General features: G+C 49.6%; 1 protein-coding gene across 1 annotated transcript in view; it reads left to right on the top strand.

Moving 5' to 3' along the window:
* Nucleotides 1-18210, top strand: part of P3H2 (prolyl 3-hydroxylase 2) — a 62622-nt gene extending 44412 nt beyond the window's left edge. Inside the window, exons 2-15 of the mRNA XM_066325968.1 lie at nt 1854-2000; nt 2951-3140; nt 5829-5960; nt 7057-7199; nt 8133-8222; nt 8709-8749; nt 9227-9321; nt 12017-12144; nt 12666-12761; nt 12851-13001; nt 13516-13633; nt 13794-13869; nt 14797-14937; nt 16007-18210. Of these exons, the coding sequence (XP_066182065.1) occupies nt 1854-2000; nt 2951-3140; nt 5829-5960; nt 7057-7199; nt 8133-8222; nt 8709-8749; nt 9227-9321; nt 12017-12144; nt 12666-12761; nt 12851-13001; nt 13516-13633; nt 13794-13869; nt 14797-14937; nt 16007-16099 (1641 nt within the window). The 3' untranslated portion in view covers nt 16100-18210. The remainder of the gene's footprint in view (nt 1-1853; nt 2001-2950; nt 3141-5828; nt 5961-7056; nt 7200-8132; nt 8223-8708; nt 8750-9226; nt 9322-12016; nt 12145-12665; nt 12762-12850; nt 13002-13515; nt 13634-13793; nt 13870-14796; nt 14938-16006) is intronic.
* Nucleotides 18211-21236: the final 3026 nt, after the last annotated feature.

Here is a 21236-nt window from a genome sequence, read left to right as displayed (position 1 = left end):
GGCAGACCCTTCTGAGAGATCTTTAGTCCCATTTAAATCTGCACAGGCAGGGTGCTGTTTGTGAATAGAAATCTGTGATGTGGAAGAATGCAATTCCCCCAGGCAGCTCAAATAGTGGCTTCTTAGCAGTCCTCTGGATCAGGTCAGCAGCTCATGTCTCTAACAAACCTCTTGTTCCATCTTGACTGTCTCTAGTTACCAGCTGCAGTGGCATTCCCACAGACACTCAGCAGGACCTGAAAATTCCCTTTTGTGAGATGCTCTGGTCAGTTCTTTATCCCACATCCAATGGTGTCCAGCTGCAATGAACTTTTCCAGAGTGGGACTATGTTGAAATTATCTATTTCAAAATGGAACTTATGTTTCTGAATAAGAATGTCTTTTTAGAAAATAAAAGAACAACAAAACAACTGCTCTGAAGGCGTTTTGTTTTTTACGTGCTGTCCTGGTTAAAAATTTCTTATAGTCATTTTTCATGCCTTCTGGAAAGCCAAGGGATTATTATGGAGAGTGGTGTCCTTTGGAAAACTCCAAATGAAAGACTGGAATAGATGTTGTTTTTGCAGTGAAATCTGGCTTCCCTGCACATGTTGTCAGTACAGACATAATCCCTAAAAACTTCTGAAGTTTACACAAGGCAGATTTTTTGCATTTTTGTGGGCACTGCAGCACAGCTGTGCTTTGGTGTGCAGACCTGGGGAGCGGGCTGGGATGCCGTGGCTTTCACCTTCCTTTTGGGGATATTCCTGTGTGCTTCTTGGGCTGGCTCTGCCCTGGAGCCTGTCTGCCCTGCTGCAGGATGACAGGGTGTGCAGCTCCTGCTTCCTGCAGGTCTCTGTTCTCATTCTGCTGGCGGGGTTTGTCTGCTGGCTGCCTGTGCAGGTGAGCTGCTGTTCTGTGTCACATGGATGTGCCTGAGCTTGCTGGCTCTGGTGCCTCAGGAGCAGCCTTGCAGCAGTGGCACAGGGCTTGGGGTGGGTTTTGCTGTCAAGGAGAGCACTTGGACACAGCCTAGCCTGGGCTAGCATTAGCCTGGCCCTGGCTGACAGGTTTGGGTCAGGCTACTGATGTATCACAGGGACCTGACTGCAGCTTGCTGGTACTCAGTGGTGTTGGCTTTCTTTCAGAAGCAAGTATTTTGGTGACTTCTCTTTTGGTAGCTGGTGCAGAGGTTTCACCTGAACATCTGTTCTGCTCCTGGTGCTCCCAGCAGTTGCCATGGATATGTTGTACTAACATTTCTGTTTGTTTATGAGGCTTTCTCCAGGGTGATGTCTGGTCTCAGTTCTGAATCTCTAAACCCAAAAGAACTTGGTATATCAAAATAAACTTCTCTCGATACCTCTGCCACCACCATCAGAGTCTGGCCTTTTGCAGCTATACACAGCTGAGCTTAATAAATGGTCCTCAGTCCCTATCTCCAAGCAGAAGCCCTCAGCCTGGACATAGCTCAGCCTTTAAGGCTTGTAGAGAGAGCAGTCTTTGCAACTGCTTTCCCCTCCTCTCTCCATCTCATGTCTCATGAGAGCATCTTTCCACCTGGGACTGTGCCGGGGCTTGGAGTAGCTGAGTTAAGAGGATGTGCTGCTGGAACACAGGCTGGATCCCATCACCACAGACATGTTGCAGTGACTTGTCTGGTTCTCAGGAACTCCAGCTCTTTCCATTTCACTTATATGGGCTTTCCTCTCAATTCAGCTTTATTCTTTAGCCTCTACATTCAGGTTCTCATTGATTATCCCATCATTTCCCAATCCAGTGATATCAAAAGAATGTCAGAGGATGCAGCATAAACTGCTGTGTTCACCTTCCTGCATCTCCAATCTCACTTGGTCTTTCTTACCTTGTTACAGCTGAACAAGCTGGAGGAGGCAGCAAATGCAGCTCACACCTTCTTCATGGCAAACCCTGAGCACATGGAGATACAGCAGGACCTGGAGAACTACAAGACCACGTCAGGGAAGGTCAGCCTGATTGACCGGGAGGCCAGGCAGCACATGGTGAGTCTGAGCTGAAGAGGTGCCCAGCTTAAGTATCAGGAAGTCTGGAGAGGAAAGACTAGGAGGCCAAGAGAGATGAACCTATGAATGGGGAAATTCTTACCAATACAGCAAAACAAACTCTCCCTTTCAGCATTTTCACTTAAGGCAAGCCTGCTCCTGCCTTCTCTGGGCACTCTGCTCTTTGTTTGATTGCTACATCTCCAGCCTGATCCCTCTATTCAGAGAACTCTGGGGTCATCCATGGCTGTGAACACACACCAGCAGACAGCTTTGAGAGAAGCCTCCATGACAGATGTCAGCTCCTGTGTGTTTTTGACAGATCCATGACAGATCTTGGCTTCTGTGTGTTATTTTTTACCTGAGTTCTCCCACCTGGCAGGGTACATGCACAGGAGTGGCTGTGGTGGTGAGGGTGCAGAGTGGCAGGCAGAGTGTCAGCTCTTTCCACCTCCATAAAGCAAAAGCCCAAGTCAAATGCCAGGACCACCCCCAATTTCACAAGACTCGAGGGAGCAGGAGTGACTGTTGGGTGCAATTAATGGAGGTGTTCATTAGGGGCCATTCTAAGAAAGATCTTCCTAGATCAGGACCAATCTGTTCCTTGGCATTCAGTGTTGTTGTTTGGTGTGAGGGTAAAAACAAAAAAAGGAGGATTTTTTAAAATATAATGCATAATCTAGGAGTGGCACTGAGGATTCCCTAAGTATAGAGAAGTTCAGAAGAGCATTTAGGCAGGTTTATTAGGTTCCACTGGTCCAAAAGTCCATCGATGGCTTAAACATGGTTTGGTACAAGTGGTTATATCTGATAGATCTCTGGGGAGATTGTCCTGTCCCTGCCCCTTTGTGCCTTCTTTTGAGAGGCATCTGCAGGTGGCAAGGGCAAGATGCTGTGCTCCAGGCAGCGTAGCCTGCTCATGGTTTGTGCTCTGCCTACCTGCTTTGCAGGAGGACTACAGTGCTGGAGTGAGGCACTATGACAAGGAGGAGTACGAGCTGGCCATTGAATTCCTGGAGCGTGCCTTGAAAGGATACTACTCCGAGGATGAGGATTGCCAGATCATGTGTGAGGGACCACAGAGGTTTGAGGAGCACGAGTACCTGGATTACAAGGCTAGTCTCTATGAAGCTATTGCAGGTGAGATCTTTATGGATTTTTAGAGTTCTCACCCTTAGCCCTGAAATGTTTTTAATTATTGAGTTTGGGCCTTTAGATGGTTTTGTTGAAATGTCTTCCCTTCAATCTCTGCTGCTGGTGAGTAATGCTGCCGGAGGCACCTGGAAGTGCAAACTCAGAGGACAGTGAATTAGAACATCTTGTTTTAGTCCTGAATAGGAGCTGGGCTAGAAAAATTACATTTCCAGATGTATGGAGCTGCATTTCCGTTAGAGCTGGAAGTTTAGGTGCTTTATCATAAACTGCTTCCGTTTCCCCTGTACACAGCCTCACACACCTCCCTGGAATCTCGACATTGCTGGCCTTTGTTTATGTTTTCTGTTTCTGAGAGTGTATGAAGAGAGCAGCAGAGTTCTCTTGGCCATGCTCCAGGTGGCCAGGAAAGCTGCCAAAAAGTCTCGTAACATGGATTTTCTCCCCATCCAAAAGGATGGATTTGTCATTAGTGGAGGCCCACCTAATTATGATCTTGACTGAAATCTCTGGAGAGAATTGAACGTTGCTGTGTGATCTTCAGATTTGCATGTGTGGCTCTGAGCCAGAGAGGATTAAAACAGTTCATTCTCAGTAGAAATGAGATTACATTTAATTAGTCGTAAGGGAAGGAAGAGCAACAAATTAAGGTTTGTTTGGTGACAGAAATCTTATTTGTCTGCTTATGGTCTTGGAATTGCATCAAGCCCTGAAATCTTGCTTCTTGTGTGGAAAATACTTCCCTCAGATGCAGACTGCGTTTTGGGTTTGCATAATTCTGCTTGTGTCGAGACAGGAAATCTAATTGAAACAGCCATGAGGAGAAACCACCAGCATACCGGATGAGAAGCTGCCCTGGTGGGGTTTGTTTACCCATACTGGAAATAGAAGTGTTGGAAGCCTTGGTTCCAGTGTGGCTGTCAGCTGATCAGGCCTCCTTTTAGAGCCTTGACCAGGACACACATCAGGAGAGCAGCCCTCAGTGGCAAGGCAAACGCAGCATCCTTCTCACTGAAAGCTGCTGCTCTTCAAACAGGACAAACTGTTCTGTGCTGTGCAAGTCGAGTGCAGCCCCAGTGAGCTGAGGTGTTCCTGTGCTGGCCCTTCCCGAGCACAGGCAGGGTCATGGTGTGGTGGTGCTCAGAGCAGGACCTCACTTGGGAGGGTCAGCAGCCCTGCAAGTGCTGTGGCTTGGCCAGATGTGCCTGGCCATAACAACTCCAAACCCCAGGGCCATTCAGGCACCCAGCAGGGAGCTGGGGGAGGGAAATAAGATCTGTGATGCAATTGCTTTTCTGAAGGAAACTAGGTGGTTCCTTCCAGGACAGCATAATCCAGAGTTCATCCCTGGTTCAAGGCACCCAGGCCCAGATGTTTCAGTAAGGAGTTGGAGCACGTAATACACCAAGAAAAGAGGGTTTGGGTTTCTTCAAAACTCATTTCTCCTTTCAATCCCAAACTGATTTGTTGGGCTGCTGCTTGGGGTTGAAACACTCTCACCTTTTCCCCTGAGGGACAGATACATTTCAGTGAATTGATTCCAGTCTATAGGGCTTATTTCTAGGACACTCTGACAGTACCAAAAAAACCAGTGCTTCTCAGTGATGGATTGATTATTTCAGATCTAGGATGCTTAAACAGGTTTAAATTACAACAATATGATTTATGTCCTTTCCCTTCTTGCTTTTCTTAATGTAATACCCTGGATGTGTATGGTAAGTCAGATAACTACTCAGACTACCTGTCAAGAGCAAATAGGCACTGTTCTGAGTTTCCACTTGATTTCATTGCAAATTCCTCAGGCAGTTTTTATGGCAGCTCTAAGAAATGCTTTGGTAGCTGAGCACATGGTTATTTTCAAGCTTGTGTTTGTTTCTTAAGGTTTTTTTTATAGTGTGCAGAGACAGAGCAAGCAAAGTGGATTCATAAGTACATTGCAGCAAAGGATCCAAAATGGAGTCAGATGTCAGTGTTGGCTTTGAAATTGTACAGCTGGTACAACGCCTATACCGTGAACTCCCACCAATTAAGAAACTTTGTTAATGGCAGATGTTTACCATGTGCTTGTGATTCCCTGGGAGATAGCTCATCTCTGAGAAGCAGCAAACACAGGGATTTCTGCTGCCCAGATTTGCATCTTGGACCTTTCAGACTGGCCTTGCTTGGCCAAGCTGAGCACCTGTCCCTCTTAGCTAAACCTCTCTGTGCCCTCAGGAGCTTCTTGCTGCAGGAAAGGAGAGGATTAAAGATGAAGGAAGGGAGTCTGGAGCTGGATTTCATGTGGCAGCACATGTGACCACCTTGTCTTCACATCTCTGCTTGCTTCGTGTCTCTTGGGTTTGGAGTGCCACCTGCCACCTGCAGTCCCTGTTCACTGCCAGCTTCCCTGGCAGAGCCAGCAGCTCCTGCCACGCAAAAGAGATGCTCAAGCTCCCTCTACAGTTGACAGAAGGAGGAAGGCATTTCTTAGAGGGGCAAAAGTGTAACTGCAACTCTGTCAAATTTGCTTTGGGGAGATGCCTGAGCCCTTTCCCCCGGTGCACACTCACCTGCCAGGCCAAGGCAGTGTGAGTCGCACATCCTTCAGCTCAGGAGTTTTAACCTCTGTGTGTCCTTGTCTCGGCACTGTCACCATCCTGCTGAGCTCAGACCACCTCCTCCCTCTTTTCGTGGCAGATCACTACATGCAGGTGCTGGCCTGCAAGCACGACTGTGTCCGGGAGCTGGCCACGCGCTCGGGCCGGATCTCGCCCATCGAGAACTTCCTCCCCCTGCACTACGACTACCTGCAGTTTGCCTACTACAGAGGTAAAGCTCTTGTACTGCTCTCACAGCACCTGCTGAGTCCTGCTCATTTTTGTACCAGTTCACATTGTTCCACGTGGGAGTAAGGCTGTTTCCCCAGTGTCCACACCACACTGATGCAGAGGCATGGTCTGAAAGAGAAGCAAAGGACATTGGAAATTGTCTCTTCGAAAGTCAGGCTGACTGAAATACAATTAAGTAGTTTTATGAAGGTGTTTTAGATCATCACTCAGGTTTTAAAAGCCCAACCTTTAGCTTAAACATTACTATTCTCTAAGTAAATCATGCTTTTTTAGGGTCTTTTTATTTGCCTTTTGATATTAAAATCCTTGGGATTTATATGTTTCACATTTTCTGAAACGATCTGATACATTTTCTAAAATTAATATATAACAGATATATATAAAGCTTATTCCAGGATGCCAATTTTTGCCAATTACCAAATATTTTAAGATTGACAGTAAAGTTGCAGGATTTGGCAGCATGGCAAAATGTCAGGGGTTGGCAGTGCTAAAAAATAATGCCAGTAGTGTGGTTCAGTGTGCTATTTTATTATATTCTGTTACATAAAAGAAAATAGAAATCTGCTCTCTCAGGCTTTTGCTAATAACTCTTTACTGAAAAGGACAGACTATGCAAAGGTCAAAATTTCTATTCAAACATAAAGATTCTTCATTCATCAACACAACAGGAAGAAAGTAGGAGTCAGTTCATGTATGGTGTACAGGCTTCTTTATTCCTCTGCCCAGTTGGAGGTTTATTATGACAGGTAAAACCCCCTGGGCCCTGAGGGAGGTTGCACAAGTGAGAAGCAGTTTGATGCCAAACAGTATCCACATCCTGCCCATCCAGCTGGATCCAATTTGGATACCATCTGGTCTGTGCATGATAGCAGAAAATCTTGTCCCTGTGCCTCAGTTTCCTTGCTGGTGACATGGAGTGGTTAAGACAAAGTGGCATCAAAAGAGCCCTGTGAAGTGCTGGGCTGCCACTTTAGCTGATGGGGAGCTCAGGCTGGGCTTCCCCCCCTGCAGAGTCCCCTCCTGGGCTCTGTGTGAGCCCCCTGTGCCCCCCTGACCACTGTTGTGTTGCCCCCCAGTTGGTGACTATGTAAAAGCCCTGGAGTGTGCCAAGTCCTACCTGCTCTTCCACCCGGACGATGAAGATGTGCTGGAGAATGCAGGTTATTACGAGGGTCTCTTGGAAGGTGCTGTGGATCCAGCCACCATCAAACCCAGAAAGGTGAGAGTCAGTGACACCTGAGAGCTCTTGGTGGGAGGCTTTAACCAAAAAATCTGCTGGAAATAAAAGCAGCTTGTTATCTGTGTCCCTGGGGCTTCCTCACCACACAGAATTCCTCCCATCCCATCCCAGCCCTGATCATTCCCCTTGCACCATAAGTAGAGTGTTGGCAGGAACTGGTTTTTCCATTCCTTTGGGAATTCCTTGACTTCCAGTCAAATCAAGGTGAATTTGGTAAAGTACTAAAAAATAAAAGCAAAATGATAAAAAAGGAAAACAAGAAAAATTGTTGTTTTCCCTCACAAAATGAATCTAGGAAAAAAACCACTGAAGTTGACAAAAACATTTAATTATTTACAGTGTTTTGAAGTTTTCTATAAAAAAAAAATTAATTGATTTCTGCTTTGCATAATAGTTTTCTAGGAGAAATACCAGTGTATTGTTTGCAGATTTTTCATTCAAAATAAAGCCCTCTGATGGACAATTCCCAGCTGGCTATGCCTTGTGACCCCCATCCAAGCGCTGTGAGTGCATCCCAGGGCCAGGCCATGGGCTCCATGTGGGGAACTGAGGCACAGCCCAGTCAGGGGTCCTGCCCCACCAGCCTGAACTTGCCCCATTCTGCAGCTGGGGTTTTTCTGGCCAGCCTTTTGCCCAGATATTCTGAGGCTCTCCAAGATGCTCAGGAGTTTCTGCCAGCTATGGACACGTGTTTTGGGGATTCAGGCTTCCTAAATGAGTTGCTGACATGAGTTCTGTCATGTGCTGAGTGGCTCAGCCCTGTGCCTGGACTTGCTCCAAGCCTCCCTCACCCCACAGCAGTCTGCAGCACTGCATGAAAACCAAAGCCCTCTGAAGCAGAGGTGCATTGCCACTGCCCTGCAGAGGCTGGGCTGGCCATGTGCAGCTGTTCTGTTTCCCTTCTCTTTGCAGGAAGCCAAAGCACTGCTGCGGCGCCACAGGCTGGAGTCTCACCTGCTGCAGGTGGCAGCGGCCGGCCTGGGGTACACCTACACGGAGCAGGTAACGCCTGGCCCTGCCCTGCCCAGGCCCTGCAGGGGTTCACAGCTGTAGGACCAGCTGCCCCTTGCCCCTCTCCTGTAAATCCTGTCCTCTGCAGGTGACTCAGGAGCTGGGGCTTGGCCCAATTTGTTCCTTATAAGAAAATAATGATGGCAAAGCAAAGAAGGCATTCCTGGGGTGAAGGAGAGGCATGTGCAGCCTCACCCAGCTCTCCTGCCGTGGTGTCAGAGCTTCAGCCACTGCCATGGTGATGGGGTGGGACAGAGATGCCTGGCCAAGCTGGGCTTCCTAGGTACTCATCACACTCTGCCAATTTGGGTTGACATTTTCAATCCGGTGACCTCAGGTCATTGCCCAAAGTTAAGTGGGATGGTGGGATGGAGCCAGAGAGGCTGGCTGATGTCCCTGGGAGTCAGGCAGAGTAGATAATGCCCTGGCTTTGGCTGGAGTATTAAATTAAGAGGCTTGTCCTCTCTTTTCCCACAGAACTACTGGAACAGGTACGGCCCCCGCCAGGACGAGCACAGGTGAGCCATGGTCACCTGTGAGCTGCAGCTTCACCATTCCCCACGGTGGGATCAAGGGGATGTGCTCATGGGGGGGTACCAGCCTGCCATTCAGGGGTACTGCCCACCCACCCAGCACACCATCATGGTTGAATTAGGGCCCTTTGCCCCTTACCACTGCAAATATTCCCACAAGGACCTTACTTCAGCTGAGTGCCTCAAAGCCAGCTGTAGTCTAGAGGGAGCTTGATGAGGCAAGTGGTGCTGGTCAGATTTGTTGGCGTGTGTGCTTTGTTGGTGGAAACTATTGCTTCCATTACCAGAAAAGCAGTGTTTGCCACAGGACAGGGTGAGGGCTTCAACTTGTGTGGTTGTGACATTTGTACAAAGTACTGATTTTCTTGGGGGTTTTATGTATTAGTTCCTAAAGCATGCAGAAGTCCACAAGTCCAAGAACTTGTGGTCAAAGTCGTGATGTTCCTCTTTTCTGCTCCTCAGTGTCCCATCAAGTATCAGCAGTGAACCAGAGGATGGGCCTCGGCTGTCCCTGACAAAGAAACCCATGCCAAAGCCAGATCGAGAGCTGAAGGAGGGTAAGGCTGATGAAGATGTTTCAACAAAATCGGGATTTTTTTCCCTATTGCTAGAAACTACAGACTGCAAAGACTGGCCACAGAGCAATGAGAGCCACTCCTGTTTAAGGGAGTTCAAGTTTTGTTTAAGAGACAGAGAAGTCTTCAGTGCTGCTGCAGCATTTGTGGGTCTGTGGCTCCCAGGACACTGCTCTGCCCTTAGACTTGCTTTTCCCACCTGCTGAGCGACTCAGTACAGAGCCCTGAGATGTGGAGCTGGGAGGCTGGGTCTTCCTCACCATGGGGAAAAGCAAACCAGCAAACAGTGGTCTTTCCTCCACGTGCTTTTAAGATCAATGTGTTCCCTGTTGCCCAGGCTGCAGAAGGATGGATGCTGGAAGCATCCTGTCCTGATGCTTTCCTAAATGTGCTGGATCACACTGTACTAACAACCACTTCTCTTTGCAGACTGGCTTATGATTTTGTGTCTTAGCTCACATGAAATCACTTGTTTATAAGCCTGTCAGCAGACATTTCAACTGATTTCAGCACATTTTCAGCAACCACAGAAAATACCATAACATCTTCTGCAAAAGACAGGATTTTTCCCCTTAACGATTTTGAAAAGCAGTATTGTAGCCAAGCACCAAAGCAGAGTCCTTGCTGCAAAACAACAGGGTCTCAAGCCAGGAGGTGTCTTGTGTCTCTGGTGAGCCAGCTCCACAGCAGCAGGCAATTAAACCTCCCTGTAATGCACTGGGTGGTAGTGCTTTCTGGGGAATTTCACAGCTTTCCCTAGCCCAAGTTGTGTCCAGCTGCTCAGTGTTGTGTTCAGAGTGTTGTTACCACTTCTCTAGCTGTACATAAAATAGGCAAATACCACAGGAAGATACCAAAGATCTTGTTTAAGAGCTGGTTGAATTATATTTGTTGGCCTGTTTGCTGTTTATAACCAAGTAATTTCAGAGTCCTTCTTTCTGGTTTTATTTCTTTATATGCTCTTATTCTGGTTTATTTGCAGAGTGTTTTTGTTTACAAAGAAAACTGAAACCATTTAAAAAGAAACTGGGATTTTTGTCCATCCAGCTGCTGCCTTTCTCTGTTTTCTTTTCTTTCTCTCTTTTTATTTGGAAAAAAAATGCTGAAAGAGAAAAGTCTTATTTTAATTTTGTACTCTTCTGTACTTCTGCCCTTCCCTCTTCCTCTCTTCTGCCAATTTCTTCACTCCCAGAAGTTCATAGAATTCCTCAGTTTCTTTGGGGTGTTTTTCACAGAGCACAGACACAGGAAACAGGTCTGTCTCTCTGCTGGTGCTTAGAGCAGGCAGGGGTAAGGAAAGCAGGAGGGAGCACATTGTCAGTGTGGGACAAGGGTTCACTGTCCATGGCACAGAGCTGCCCCACTAGCTCCCTGGGAGGAAATAGAAGAAATGCTGGAAGTGTTGAGTGATGCCTTCCACGTTCATCCCTCATGTTCCTGTAGCTGAGGAAGAACAAGATCTGAGCTGGAAGACTCAGCCCTGTGTTGGAGCATGCCAGGAGTTTGGATTTGAGAATTCTGATTCAGATCCAGCTGCATTTGCAATAAGTGTGGTTATCAGGTAACAAAATCAGCACAGTGAACACCAGAAACATCCCATCTTTTCCATTTCCAAGAAACCTAACTCTTCAGAAATAAAGCTGTGGGCTAATGACAGGGCTTTGTGAGGCTTATGTTTTCTCCATAGGCCAAGGAGACCTGCCAAAAACACAGATTTGACTCAATAGACAGGAAAAGTAAAAGTTACAAAAGCATTGTCACAGAGAAGTTTCCTTGTGCCACATGGTGAGAGGAACTCTGCATCTCTGTTTCCTCTATTTCGTTGCCTGTGACAACAAATAATTTTCTTCACAGTTTAATTTTTCTCCTGAAGAAACATCTGGTTTAGGCTTTTATTGTTATAATTTCTTTCTTTTTCTTTCTTTGAGGAGATGCCATGTAAGAGGCTTCCAAAGATGGTGGTTTAGGGGCCTTGCTCTGGTTTTTTATCAGTCAAATTTAATGGGAATGGATTGAAAAAATAATAAAAAAAAAAACTTGCAGAAAAACTCTCATAAAAAGCTTGCAGGCAGAGGGAGGCAGCTCAGAGGATGGATGTGAGGGATGGCAGGGACAGCCATGGCAGCTCCTTTGCCTCACTGGAGGAAGATTATCCTGAGAGTCCTCTGGCTCACCCATTCCCTGTTCACCTTCTTGGAGGAGAGCAATGCTTGCTGCAAGCTCAGCACCATGTGAGGTTTCCTCTGTGTATGGAAGACAAAAAACACTGATGAGAGTTGCAGAGAGTGGCTTTGCATGCAGAGCCAGCAGCACCCACACAGCACAAATGCAATGGGAACCTACATTGGTGTTGACAAGAGCCAAGTTAACCACTGCTCCTGTCTCTCCCTGTGTCCCACTGGGGTTTGGTGTTTCCAGGCTGTGCTCCCTGCATTTGCCAGGCAGCTGTTGAGAAGGTAGAAAAGTAGAAGGTAGAAAATGCTGATGCTCCTGCAGCAAATTGATTTCATCTCCTTGTGTCCCCATTGCTTCTGTTTCTTTTGTTACTGATGGGAGGCCAAACTCTGCTCTCTGTCTGTCAGCACACCTGAGTGACTTCAGCTGGCCTCCAGCCACTGTACAAGATGTCAGCAAGGCCAGGGCACGTTCAGCAGGATGGTTTTGTGTCTCTCCTCAGGGGGGCCTCTTCTCTACAGCGATGTGAAGTTTGTCTACAACTCCCAGCAGCTGAATGGCACCCAGCGAGTGCTGCTGGATAACGTCATCTCAGAGGAGCAGTGCCGGGAGCTGCACAGGGTGGCCAGTGTGAGTGGGCAGTGGCCCTGGGCTGAGTGTGACAGCTGAATGTGTGATCAGCCTCTGGAGAGCTTCTGGGTTCGTGCCTTGCTGAGTGGTGCAGCTGCTGGCAGGATGTCTGCAGAGCAGGTGGATGCCTGTCCCCAGTGCACACCCATAACTGCAGCACGGGAGCTGCTGCTCCAACCTGGGCTGTTCCTAGAGCTGCAAGACAGAACCTGTGCAGAAAGCACTTTCCCCATGTTATAACAACCCCGAAGGATGCTGCTCATCCACAACTCTGCTTGAGCCTTCTCATTCACCATTAACTGTGCTTGGGAAAGGACTGAGGGTGCCTGAACATCCCCAGTGGGTGGTTAACATTTAGCATCTGTGTTCACAGAGAGCTGCAGCACCTTTCCACCCCAACTCACCTGGCCCAGTGAATGCAGCCCTGGGGGATTTGGGGAAAAGGGTGCCATGTACTTCCATTGTAGATCCCTCTCTCCTGAAAAACTAGTTCACCTCTCATCTGTATTCATGTCTTCCAGGGGATCATGCTGGCTGGAGATGGTTACAGGGGCAAAACCTCCCCTCACACCCCGAATGAGAGATTTGAAGGAGCCACTGTCCTCAAAGCCCTCAAGGTACAGCTCCCTCCTTCCTCCTCCTCCTCTCCCATGCCCTCCCTCTCACTGTGCACATGCCACTGACCTTTCTCCTTCTCCTTGCCCAGTATGGCTACGAGGGCCGTGTCCCTCTGAAGAGTGCCCGGCTGTTCTATGACATCAGTGAGAAGGCTCGCAGGATCGTCCAGTCCTACTTCCTGCTCAACTCCACCCTCTACTTCTCCTACACACACCTGGTGTGCCGCACCGCCCTCTCTGGTGAGGAGCCGGGGCTGCCAGTGGAGCAGGGAGGGTGGGAGCCTTCAGCCCTGCATGGGGGATTTATCAGTGGGGCTCCCAAGCTCAGAGTAGCTCTGTTTTGCTGAATGCTTAAATGGGTGGCCAAGGATTGGGCAAAGTCAGCATCCCACAGCAGCAAAAAGTGGGCACTGCTGTCCCCAAAAAAGTAATTTCCGTGATGTCTCTTGGTTTTCATATCTGCAACTCTTCCTATTTTCTCCTCCCTTTTCTCTTGCCTCCTCTTGTCTGTCCCTCCTCTTTCTATCCCAGCCCCCGCTCTCCATCTCACCTCCCTGCAGTAAGGAACAGGCCGAGCTATGCAGATCTGAGTCCTCAGATGTTGCATTTTGTCCCCAGCCATTCCTTTCCTCCTCTCACCTGGAGTGGGGTCAGAGTAGGTTCCCACCCCACAGAGTGGAAACCCCACAGAGCATGACATTTCCATCTCACCCATCCCTTCTCCTTCCCCCTTCCTCCACATGGCCCTGCCTAGGCCAGCAGGAGCGAAGGAATGATCTGAGCCATCCCATCCATGCTGACAACTGCCTCTTGGACCCTGAGGCCAACGAGTGCTGGAAGGAGCCTCCTGCCTACACCTTTCGGGATTACAGGTAGGAAGGGAGGGAAGGGATCTCCCTAGGCACTGCTCTCCCTCTGGCTGTTCCCCACCCATGTCTTAGTGGAGCAATGTGGGATCTGTCCAGAGGGTGGGGGTCAGCCTTGAGACCTCCCCAGTGTTCCCTAACTGGGGTTTCCCACTTCCTTCCCCAGTGCCCTCCTGTACATGAACGCAGATTTTGAAGGTGGCGAGTTCATTTTCACCGAGATGGATGCCAAAACTGTGACGGTGAGTTGGTGCTGTGGGCAAAAAGCTGTTCCACAGCAGTCCATGCTCAGGGCTCTGGGCTTCCCCGGGCCGCCTGTGGCTCCTGCCTTGCAAACAGCCCATACAAAATCCTGCTGCAGAGGTGCACAGACCATTGCTCCCTCCCTAGAATCTGTGGCAAGCAGGAAACCTGCAGATTAGGGGCTCTCCCCACCCCCAGTGCAAGCAGAGGGGTGGCTGTTAGTTGTCCCTGCCTGGAGGACTGCTGAGCTGCCACCCCATCTTGTGGTCAAACATGAACTGGTGTCTCCATACAGATGCCTGATCCAGGTCTCTTGTTCCAGAGTGGGTCACAGTGGTAAACATGAGACCCTGAGAGGGATGTGGCTCAGGCAGGAGCCCTCACCTCTGTTGGGGGCCATTAAGGAAGCTGGGCAACCACTCTGGTTGGACAGAGGTCTGGGCACCATGCTGGGGTCTCTGGAGAAGCTGGTGGGTAGATTGTGTCTACTTAAGTACTTGAGGGTTGATTTGGTTGGCACTGCTGCTCCCGAGGTCCTGCAGGGCTCCTGTGGACTCTGCCAAGAGAAGAAAGAGGTGTTTCACAGCCATGCCAGGCTTACCCTAGACCTCCCTGGAGTTATGCCATGGCCCCATTTTGCTCTAGGTGGTCACCTGTAGGCTTTGCAGAGACTCCATGCCATTGTTTCCTTTCTGCACAATGTCTGCACAGCAGGAGCCAGCTTCACACCTCCCTGTGTACCCCACATATTTTTCCAGCCATGCCCAGAGCTGTACCAGCTCTGTCCCAGAGCAGCTCACCAGGTCCTGGGGTGATGCAGAGGGATGCCCAGTGAGGTCCCAAGGTTGGAGCATGGTGAGCCCAGCCACAGGCAGTGTGTGAGCTGTTCTGCTCCTTGCCAGCCTGGTTGTGCTGTTTCCCTGCAGGCCTCCATCAAGCCCAAGTGTGGGAGAATGATCAGCTTCTCTTCAGGTGGTGAGAACCCCCACGGGGTGAAGGCAGTCACCAAGGGGCAGCGGTGTGCTGTGGCTCTCTGGTTCACCTTGGACCCTCTGTACAGAGAGCTGGTGAGTCCCTCCATGGTGGTGTAGGGGAGCTGGGCATACCAGCATCCCACAGGAACCAGGACCATCTTATTTTCTCCAGTCCCAGTAGATCTGTTTTCCTCCCATTGCACCCCCCACAGCAGCACTCCCATAACATGAGCTGGTGGCCCCAGGACAGACTTTTCCTGCCAGTCCTGGTCCTGGGCACCCATTGCCTTTGGCCCGGGGGTGCAGTGCCGGGCTGGGGTGCTGGTGGGGCGGGGAAGGGCTCTGCGGGGCTGGGCTGGCCATTTCTGACACCTAGTGGCAGCAGCCCGATGATGGGGAACTCCTGCAGAGCCATCCACAGCTCAGAGTGCTGTGCTGAGTCCTGCTGCTTAGTCCTCTCACAGGCATTTCAGCAACGTGAAGTCCACGGCTCTGGGCACCCAAGATGCCTTGGAAGATCTGGGCTGTGATGCCTTTCACCAGGCAGCCTCCACATTTTGTTTTAAAAAGCTGCTGTACCAGCCTCTGCCTCCCTTTGGTAGCAGTTATGGTCTGTAAAAATCAAAGATACAAGACTGATCAAAACTAAATGCAGGAAGAATGCAAAACCCTCATTCCTTTGCCTTGTGATGGAGGTGGGCTGTGAGGTTTGGGGAAAAGCTTATTTTCAGACATATACTTCAGTGTCTCTCAGGTATTTTGCACTCACAGAAATTCCTCCAGGCTTGACCTGTGTGGTAGGAGACCAGCCTTGCCCAGGGAGCTGGAAACCAGCAACAGGCAGAGGGCACAGGGGGAAAGTGTGCTGTGGCAGTGGCTGCTAGTGGAGTGTAATGGGGGAACTACAGAACATCAGCTGTGCCCCAACCACTGCAGCCCTGCAGGGAGGGGGGAATCAGGTATTGAGGTGGAAAGGGATTTGATTAATTTCACCCAGCAAATCCCCAGCTCGTGTCCCAGGCTCCCCCCATCCTCTCACCTACACTGGTGTTCTGGGGTAAAATCCTTGCTGTGTGTCCTCCAGCAGCCTGAGCCTCACTGGATTAGCTGGAGCAGGCACTGAACCTTTGCTGTTGCCATTTCTTCCCTTCCCCTCTTGCAGGAACGGATCCAGGCAGATGAAGTGATTGCAATGTTGGACCAGGAGCATCTAGGACCCAGTGAAATGAACATCAACCCAAAGGATGAGCTATGAACTAGGCCAAAGACTTTTTCTATTAAATATTTATTTAATATTGTTAATCTTATTAGAACCCTTCTATTTTTGTACAGAGATGCTGTATAAATTAATAGGTTAATATGATTGTGGAGTTTTCAGGAGTGCCTCTTCAGTGTTTAGCACAGCTTTTGCTGGAACCCTCATCCCTGTGCCAGCATCTCCTGCTGGGGCTGACTCTGCTTCCAGAATTCCCCGTTTTTCTCTAGCAGCTCTCAGGACTCTTTCAGGCCCATTCTACCCCCTTGGAGAACCTATTTTTTTTTCTTTCTCAACCAAAAATAGCTGCTTCTCTTTAGCATCTGCTGGAGAAATTCTCAGACTAATGCACCAGTCTTCCTGCTTCTTCTTCCTGCTAGGGGAAACTGGACACAAAAACTGGAGTTACGACTGTCCCTCACCATTTGAAATATGCCTTTTAGGGGAAATAACAAAGGAAAGCCCAAGTCCTAGCAAAATGGAGATACTTGTGTAGCCATGCAAAGCTGGTGTTTGGGCATTAATCCTAAGCAGAGCTTCCGGAAATCAGCTGCTGAGCAGGGGCATGAGCTGTGCACAGGCATGAGGGGATGTGATCTGCAGCTGACTGGTGAAATAGGGTCTGTCACTCATGTTCAGTCCTTTCTCTTGCTAATGGCCTGGGAACATGAAGGATGTTGCTTCTCACTGCATCCTTTGAGTTTCCAGCCCACTCTGCTGCTGGTAGAACCCAAAGTTTGTAGTCCTAATTTCTGGGTCCCTGTTGGAAAGCATCTTGGGAAGTTACAGTGCCGTGGTGTTGGATGGTCTCAAGGCAGCTCTATGCTCTGGATGTCCTGGCTGCATCCTCCTGTTCTGGCAGTGCAGAAGCAGCAGATGTTCATGGTGTGGTAGTATCTGTTTGCTCAGAGTAGTTCTGACCCAGCCTGAGGATGTTGCACTGAAAGCAAGTAGTCAAGTAACTGCTGCTAAGCCAGTAAATCAAGCCCCAACCATTAAATTTAGTCCTGTGTGTGGCATCAGAGCAGCCCCTACCTCAGTCAGAACAGGCACTGAGTCACAGAATTGCTGTCCCAGGCACAAGGACAGCTTTTACTTTGACCCAACAACTGCTTCTGCTGCTGGAACACAGTTCCTAAAAGTCAGGTTTTAGCAATCTTCACTGTTGAAATTACTGCAAGGCTGTAATCTATCCAGAAAACACTGCAGGGACCTTTGCTGGAGTTTACATCTTTGAGCTACTTTGCTCAACTCTCTGCTGCATTGGCTCTTCTGTCCTCCTCTGCTCCCCTCTGCCAGTTTTGGCATTCCCAGCACTTAAAACTGCCATAGAGAATTGTCTTTTCTCTTTGCTCCTGTAGCTTGTGTCTATTAAACCTCTCAAGCTCAGAAGCCCCCTCTTCCCATCCAGCCACTGGCTGCAAAGGCTGTAGACAAGGACTATCCTCAAAAGCTGTTCCTGGGCAAGACAGAGGGGAACTCTGCATATGGAAAAAGAAATGCCCAGACTGTGAAGAGGAAACTATTCCACCCAGAAAATGCTGGAAGAATCATTTGCTGTACCTCCTCCAATGCTGCATCTGCAAAGGAAAAGGCTCTGGGCATCTTTAAGCCGCCAGCATTGCTTATTCCTTTGTTGTTACCTCCCTTCCTCATAGACTGTTGAAAAGATTCATCAAGTTGACTCCCCAAAGAACTGCCCACAGGTCTCTGCTTTCAAAGAGCCTTCCCTGCTTAAGTGCCTCTTCTGTAAATACTTAACTCCATCCCCCTTTCCCAAACAGCCAGATGGAAGGCTGGGGAGAAGGAGAGGGCAGCTGTTCACTTTGGAGAGCTGACCCCTGTTTCATTGTCCCTCCACGTGCACCACGCTGCTGCATCCAAGGCTTGACTCTGAATGTGCACCTTCCATGTGGGTCTGTGCTGCCATCCCCCAGCCACTGCCCATCCTGCAGAGCTGCTCCTCAGTGCAGCCCCACCCTCCCACCAGCTGCTTCTCCTGCAAGGAGGTGCAGGGGCTGGCACACGTCACAGTTGGTTTGTTGCTGAGGTGGTTTGCCAGAGCTGTGTCTAAATCCAGGGAAAATAAATGAAATACATCTGGGACTGTCTTTGTCGTTCTTCAGTCAGGTATTAGAAGGAGAAACCGTGGACTTTGGGGTCTGCTTTATGATGGTACCTGTGCCTTTGGGCTTTCCTGCCTTAGACCTTAGAGCACAGCCCCCTGTCTGTGCTGGAGCAGCGTGGACTGTGTGAGTGCTTTTGGCTGTCTGTCCATCTGCCTTGCTCTGTGTCCAGCTGTGCAGTAACTCCCCTACCATGGGCATGCTCCAGGCCCTTTGGTGAGCAGGAGGGAGTCAAAGCCCTGTGCCCTGCTGGGGTCTTCAGGCCATGGTCACCTTGGGTGAAACAGCTCTGGTGCAGGGCCATGGAGCAGCCCCGGGGGGATGCATCATTTCAGGACTCATTGCAAACATCCCCCAAGAAGGGAGAAGACTCTGGGCTGCCTGGGCCATGCCTTTCACTGTGCTGCTCTGCCACGGAGACCTGCTGGCAGCATGGGGTTGGCTGAAGCCAGGAAACGGGAATGCAGTGACTCAAGGGCACTTCTCCTGTTTGTTTTTCCAGCGCTCTGCTCTGGCAAAGTCTAGCTCAGAACTGGATTTGTATTTCTGCTGCAACAGGAGAGGTGAGTGCCAAGTTTAGTGGCACTCTATAGCCTCATAGGAGCAAGTTGCAGAACTCTTTGGGGTATGCACCAAAATACAGTGTAGGTTTTTGCATCTCTTGTATCCAAGTGGGATGGGTTGCCACCAAGGTGCTTGGACTGAGGAATGAATTTTACCTCTTGGATTTGATGTAGGGGCCCTTACTCCAGGGGGCTGCTGATTGCTGCTCTCCAGCCAAAAGCTCACCCCTGAAACCTCACCTGAAAATAAGACTTGTGGCTACTTAGAAATCCCTGAATCTATAATCAAGGCTGAAATAGCTAAAGCTCTTTATGTCCAGTGGCTACAGTCTAAAGGAACTGGATATTCCATAGGCATTAGCCTGAGAGACTTTCTGAGGCATTTATTTTAAGCAACTGAATCCTGCCAATGTTCTTGTGTAGGCTTAGGGCCACGTGGACAGTCAGCCTCCAACAACTCCACTGGATGACGACTAATCCCCATTATTTCCAAGCTGGGCCACGATAAACTTATAAAATATGGACCTTTTGTATGTCCTCTTTATTTCCCAGGCTTTAGACTGACCCCCTGAAATCAGCAGCTCTGATTACCCCACGAGCCCCACTGACAAGCTCTGCCAGCAGCCAACCTGACTGAAAACCCTCTGCTGCTGCCATCCCATCCCACCCCAGCTGCATCCCTCCTGCTGTATCCCCACCCTACTGCCGGCTCTCTGGAGACTTTGGTTGGCACCATCCCCACCATGAGGCTGGCAGTCCCTGCACCAGGGTGTCCCCACCTGGGAGGAGCTGTGGCCGTGGGTGGGAGCAGAGCCTGCCCTGGTTTGTCAGCTGCTGAGTGCCTGAGAGCTGCAGCAGCTGGGCCAGAGAAGAGTGGGCAAAGCAAGGAGATGGAGTTTGCACTGAGCCCTGCTCACCCATCCTGCTTACGCCTGGGCAGAGCCAGCCTGAACACTCACAGGCAGCTGAACATCTTCCCATGAACGATTGTCATTAAAAAAAGAGGTTGTTTCCTCCTGTCCACACCCTTGCCCAGCCTGGGGGAAAAAAGAACAAAACAGCTGGCAGTGAGATAAAAATGGGCTAGTCCTGCTTTGGGGAAGTACTATATTAAAAGAGGAAAGAAGTATGTTTGTCTTTTGTTTCCACAACTGCTCCTTATGTCCACACCCCACTGTAAGAGCCACCTTTTCCTGGGGGGAGTGTTCCTGCTTGTCTGTGCATCGGGGTATGACCCTGGCCAGGTTCCAAGAGACTCTTGTGCTCTTCCCCCCGTGTGCATGGCCCCACTCGTGTGTTTCTCCCACCACTCCATTTCCACACCAGCACCCTGATGGATGAGGTGCCTTGGTGTCAGCAACAGGACCAGAACCAATGGAGTGCAGCCATGGACAGCCAGATCCTGCACTGCTCTTCACCCCAAGCACAGCCCTGCCTGCACTTTGGGCCTGAGGCTGTACATGGACAGGTCCAATCGATGTCACTGAGAGCAGCAGATCTCCCCAGATCCACTGGGAGCACAGTGCAGCCTGTGTGGGCCACCTGACCATCCCCCCAGTGGAATCTGCTGTCTTTACAGGTCTAGAGGATACCACAGGCAGCCCAGAATTGCTTTTATCTTGTTTTAAACACATGGTGAAAGCTGGCTCTGAGTTTGTTTCCTTCTCATTTAGCAAAACTTTTGTTATGCAGAAAAAAAAAATCATAAATGTCATCACATCCCAACCTCTTGGCCAGCATCCAACCCCACCAAAAATAAGTGCAGCACACTAGAGGAGAGAAAGCAAAACAGGTGACTCACAGAGCTGTCTGGCCATCCTACCTTGTTTGTGGTTGAAAGCACCTCTGAACTTGAGGGGAGAAGGTCCAGCTGTGGTCCAGCCAGGCAGCAGCCTGCAGGGCTGTGGGGGCAGAGCACAAGGGCAGGAGCCTGCAGTGTGTGCCCTGTGGGAGCAGGCACCATGGGGGCAAACAGCAGGCTGGTGAGTGGACATACTTGGCAAAAGGGCAAGTCAGCTAATGATTGTTTCCAGGGATGGTTTGGATAATGAGAATGGCAATTCTAGTAGGTATTTCCTGAAGCTGAGCAGGGCAGGGCATGGGGAATTAATATGAGCTCAGTTTAGCTTCTACTCCTCCTTTATTTGTAATGAGATTAGCAGCAGAGATGGCAGGACACCCCCGATGGGGTGAGCTGATAAGCACCTCCTGCCCAGCCCCGCCTGTGAGCCCAACAGCTGAGCCACATGGGGAAAACCATCGGGAAAAACCACCCTTCCATCACACTGGGATTTTTTGCAACAGTCCCAGGCTCAGGGGTAAAACGTTGCATTGGACTGGCTGACCTAATCGTGGCAGTGCCAGCAGTGGTGCAGATATCCCAGCACAGCCCAGTGTCACATCCCCTCCTTGCCGTGCTTCTGCACCTGATGTCAGCTGAAAGCATCA

This window comes from Sylvia atricapilla, chromosome 10 (assembly GCF_009819655.1).
Source record: "Sylvia atricapilla isolate bSylAtr1 chromosome 10, bSylAtr1.pri, whole genome shotgun sequence".
Taxonomy (NCBI): Eukaryota; Metazoa; Chordata; class Aves; order Passeriformes; family Sylviidae; genus Sylvia; species Sylvia atricapilla.
The sequence above is the reverse complement of the archived record's forward strand: the minus strand, read 5'-3'. Positions and strand labels throughout refer to the sequence as shown.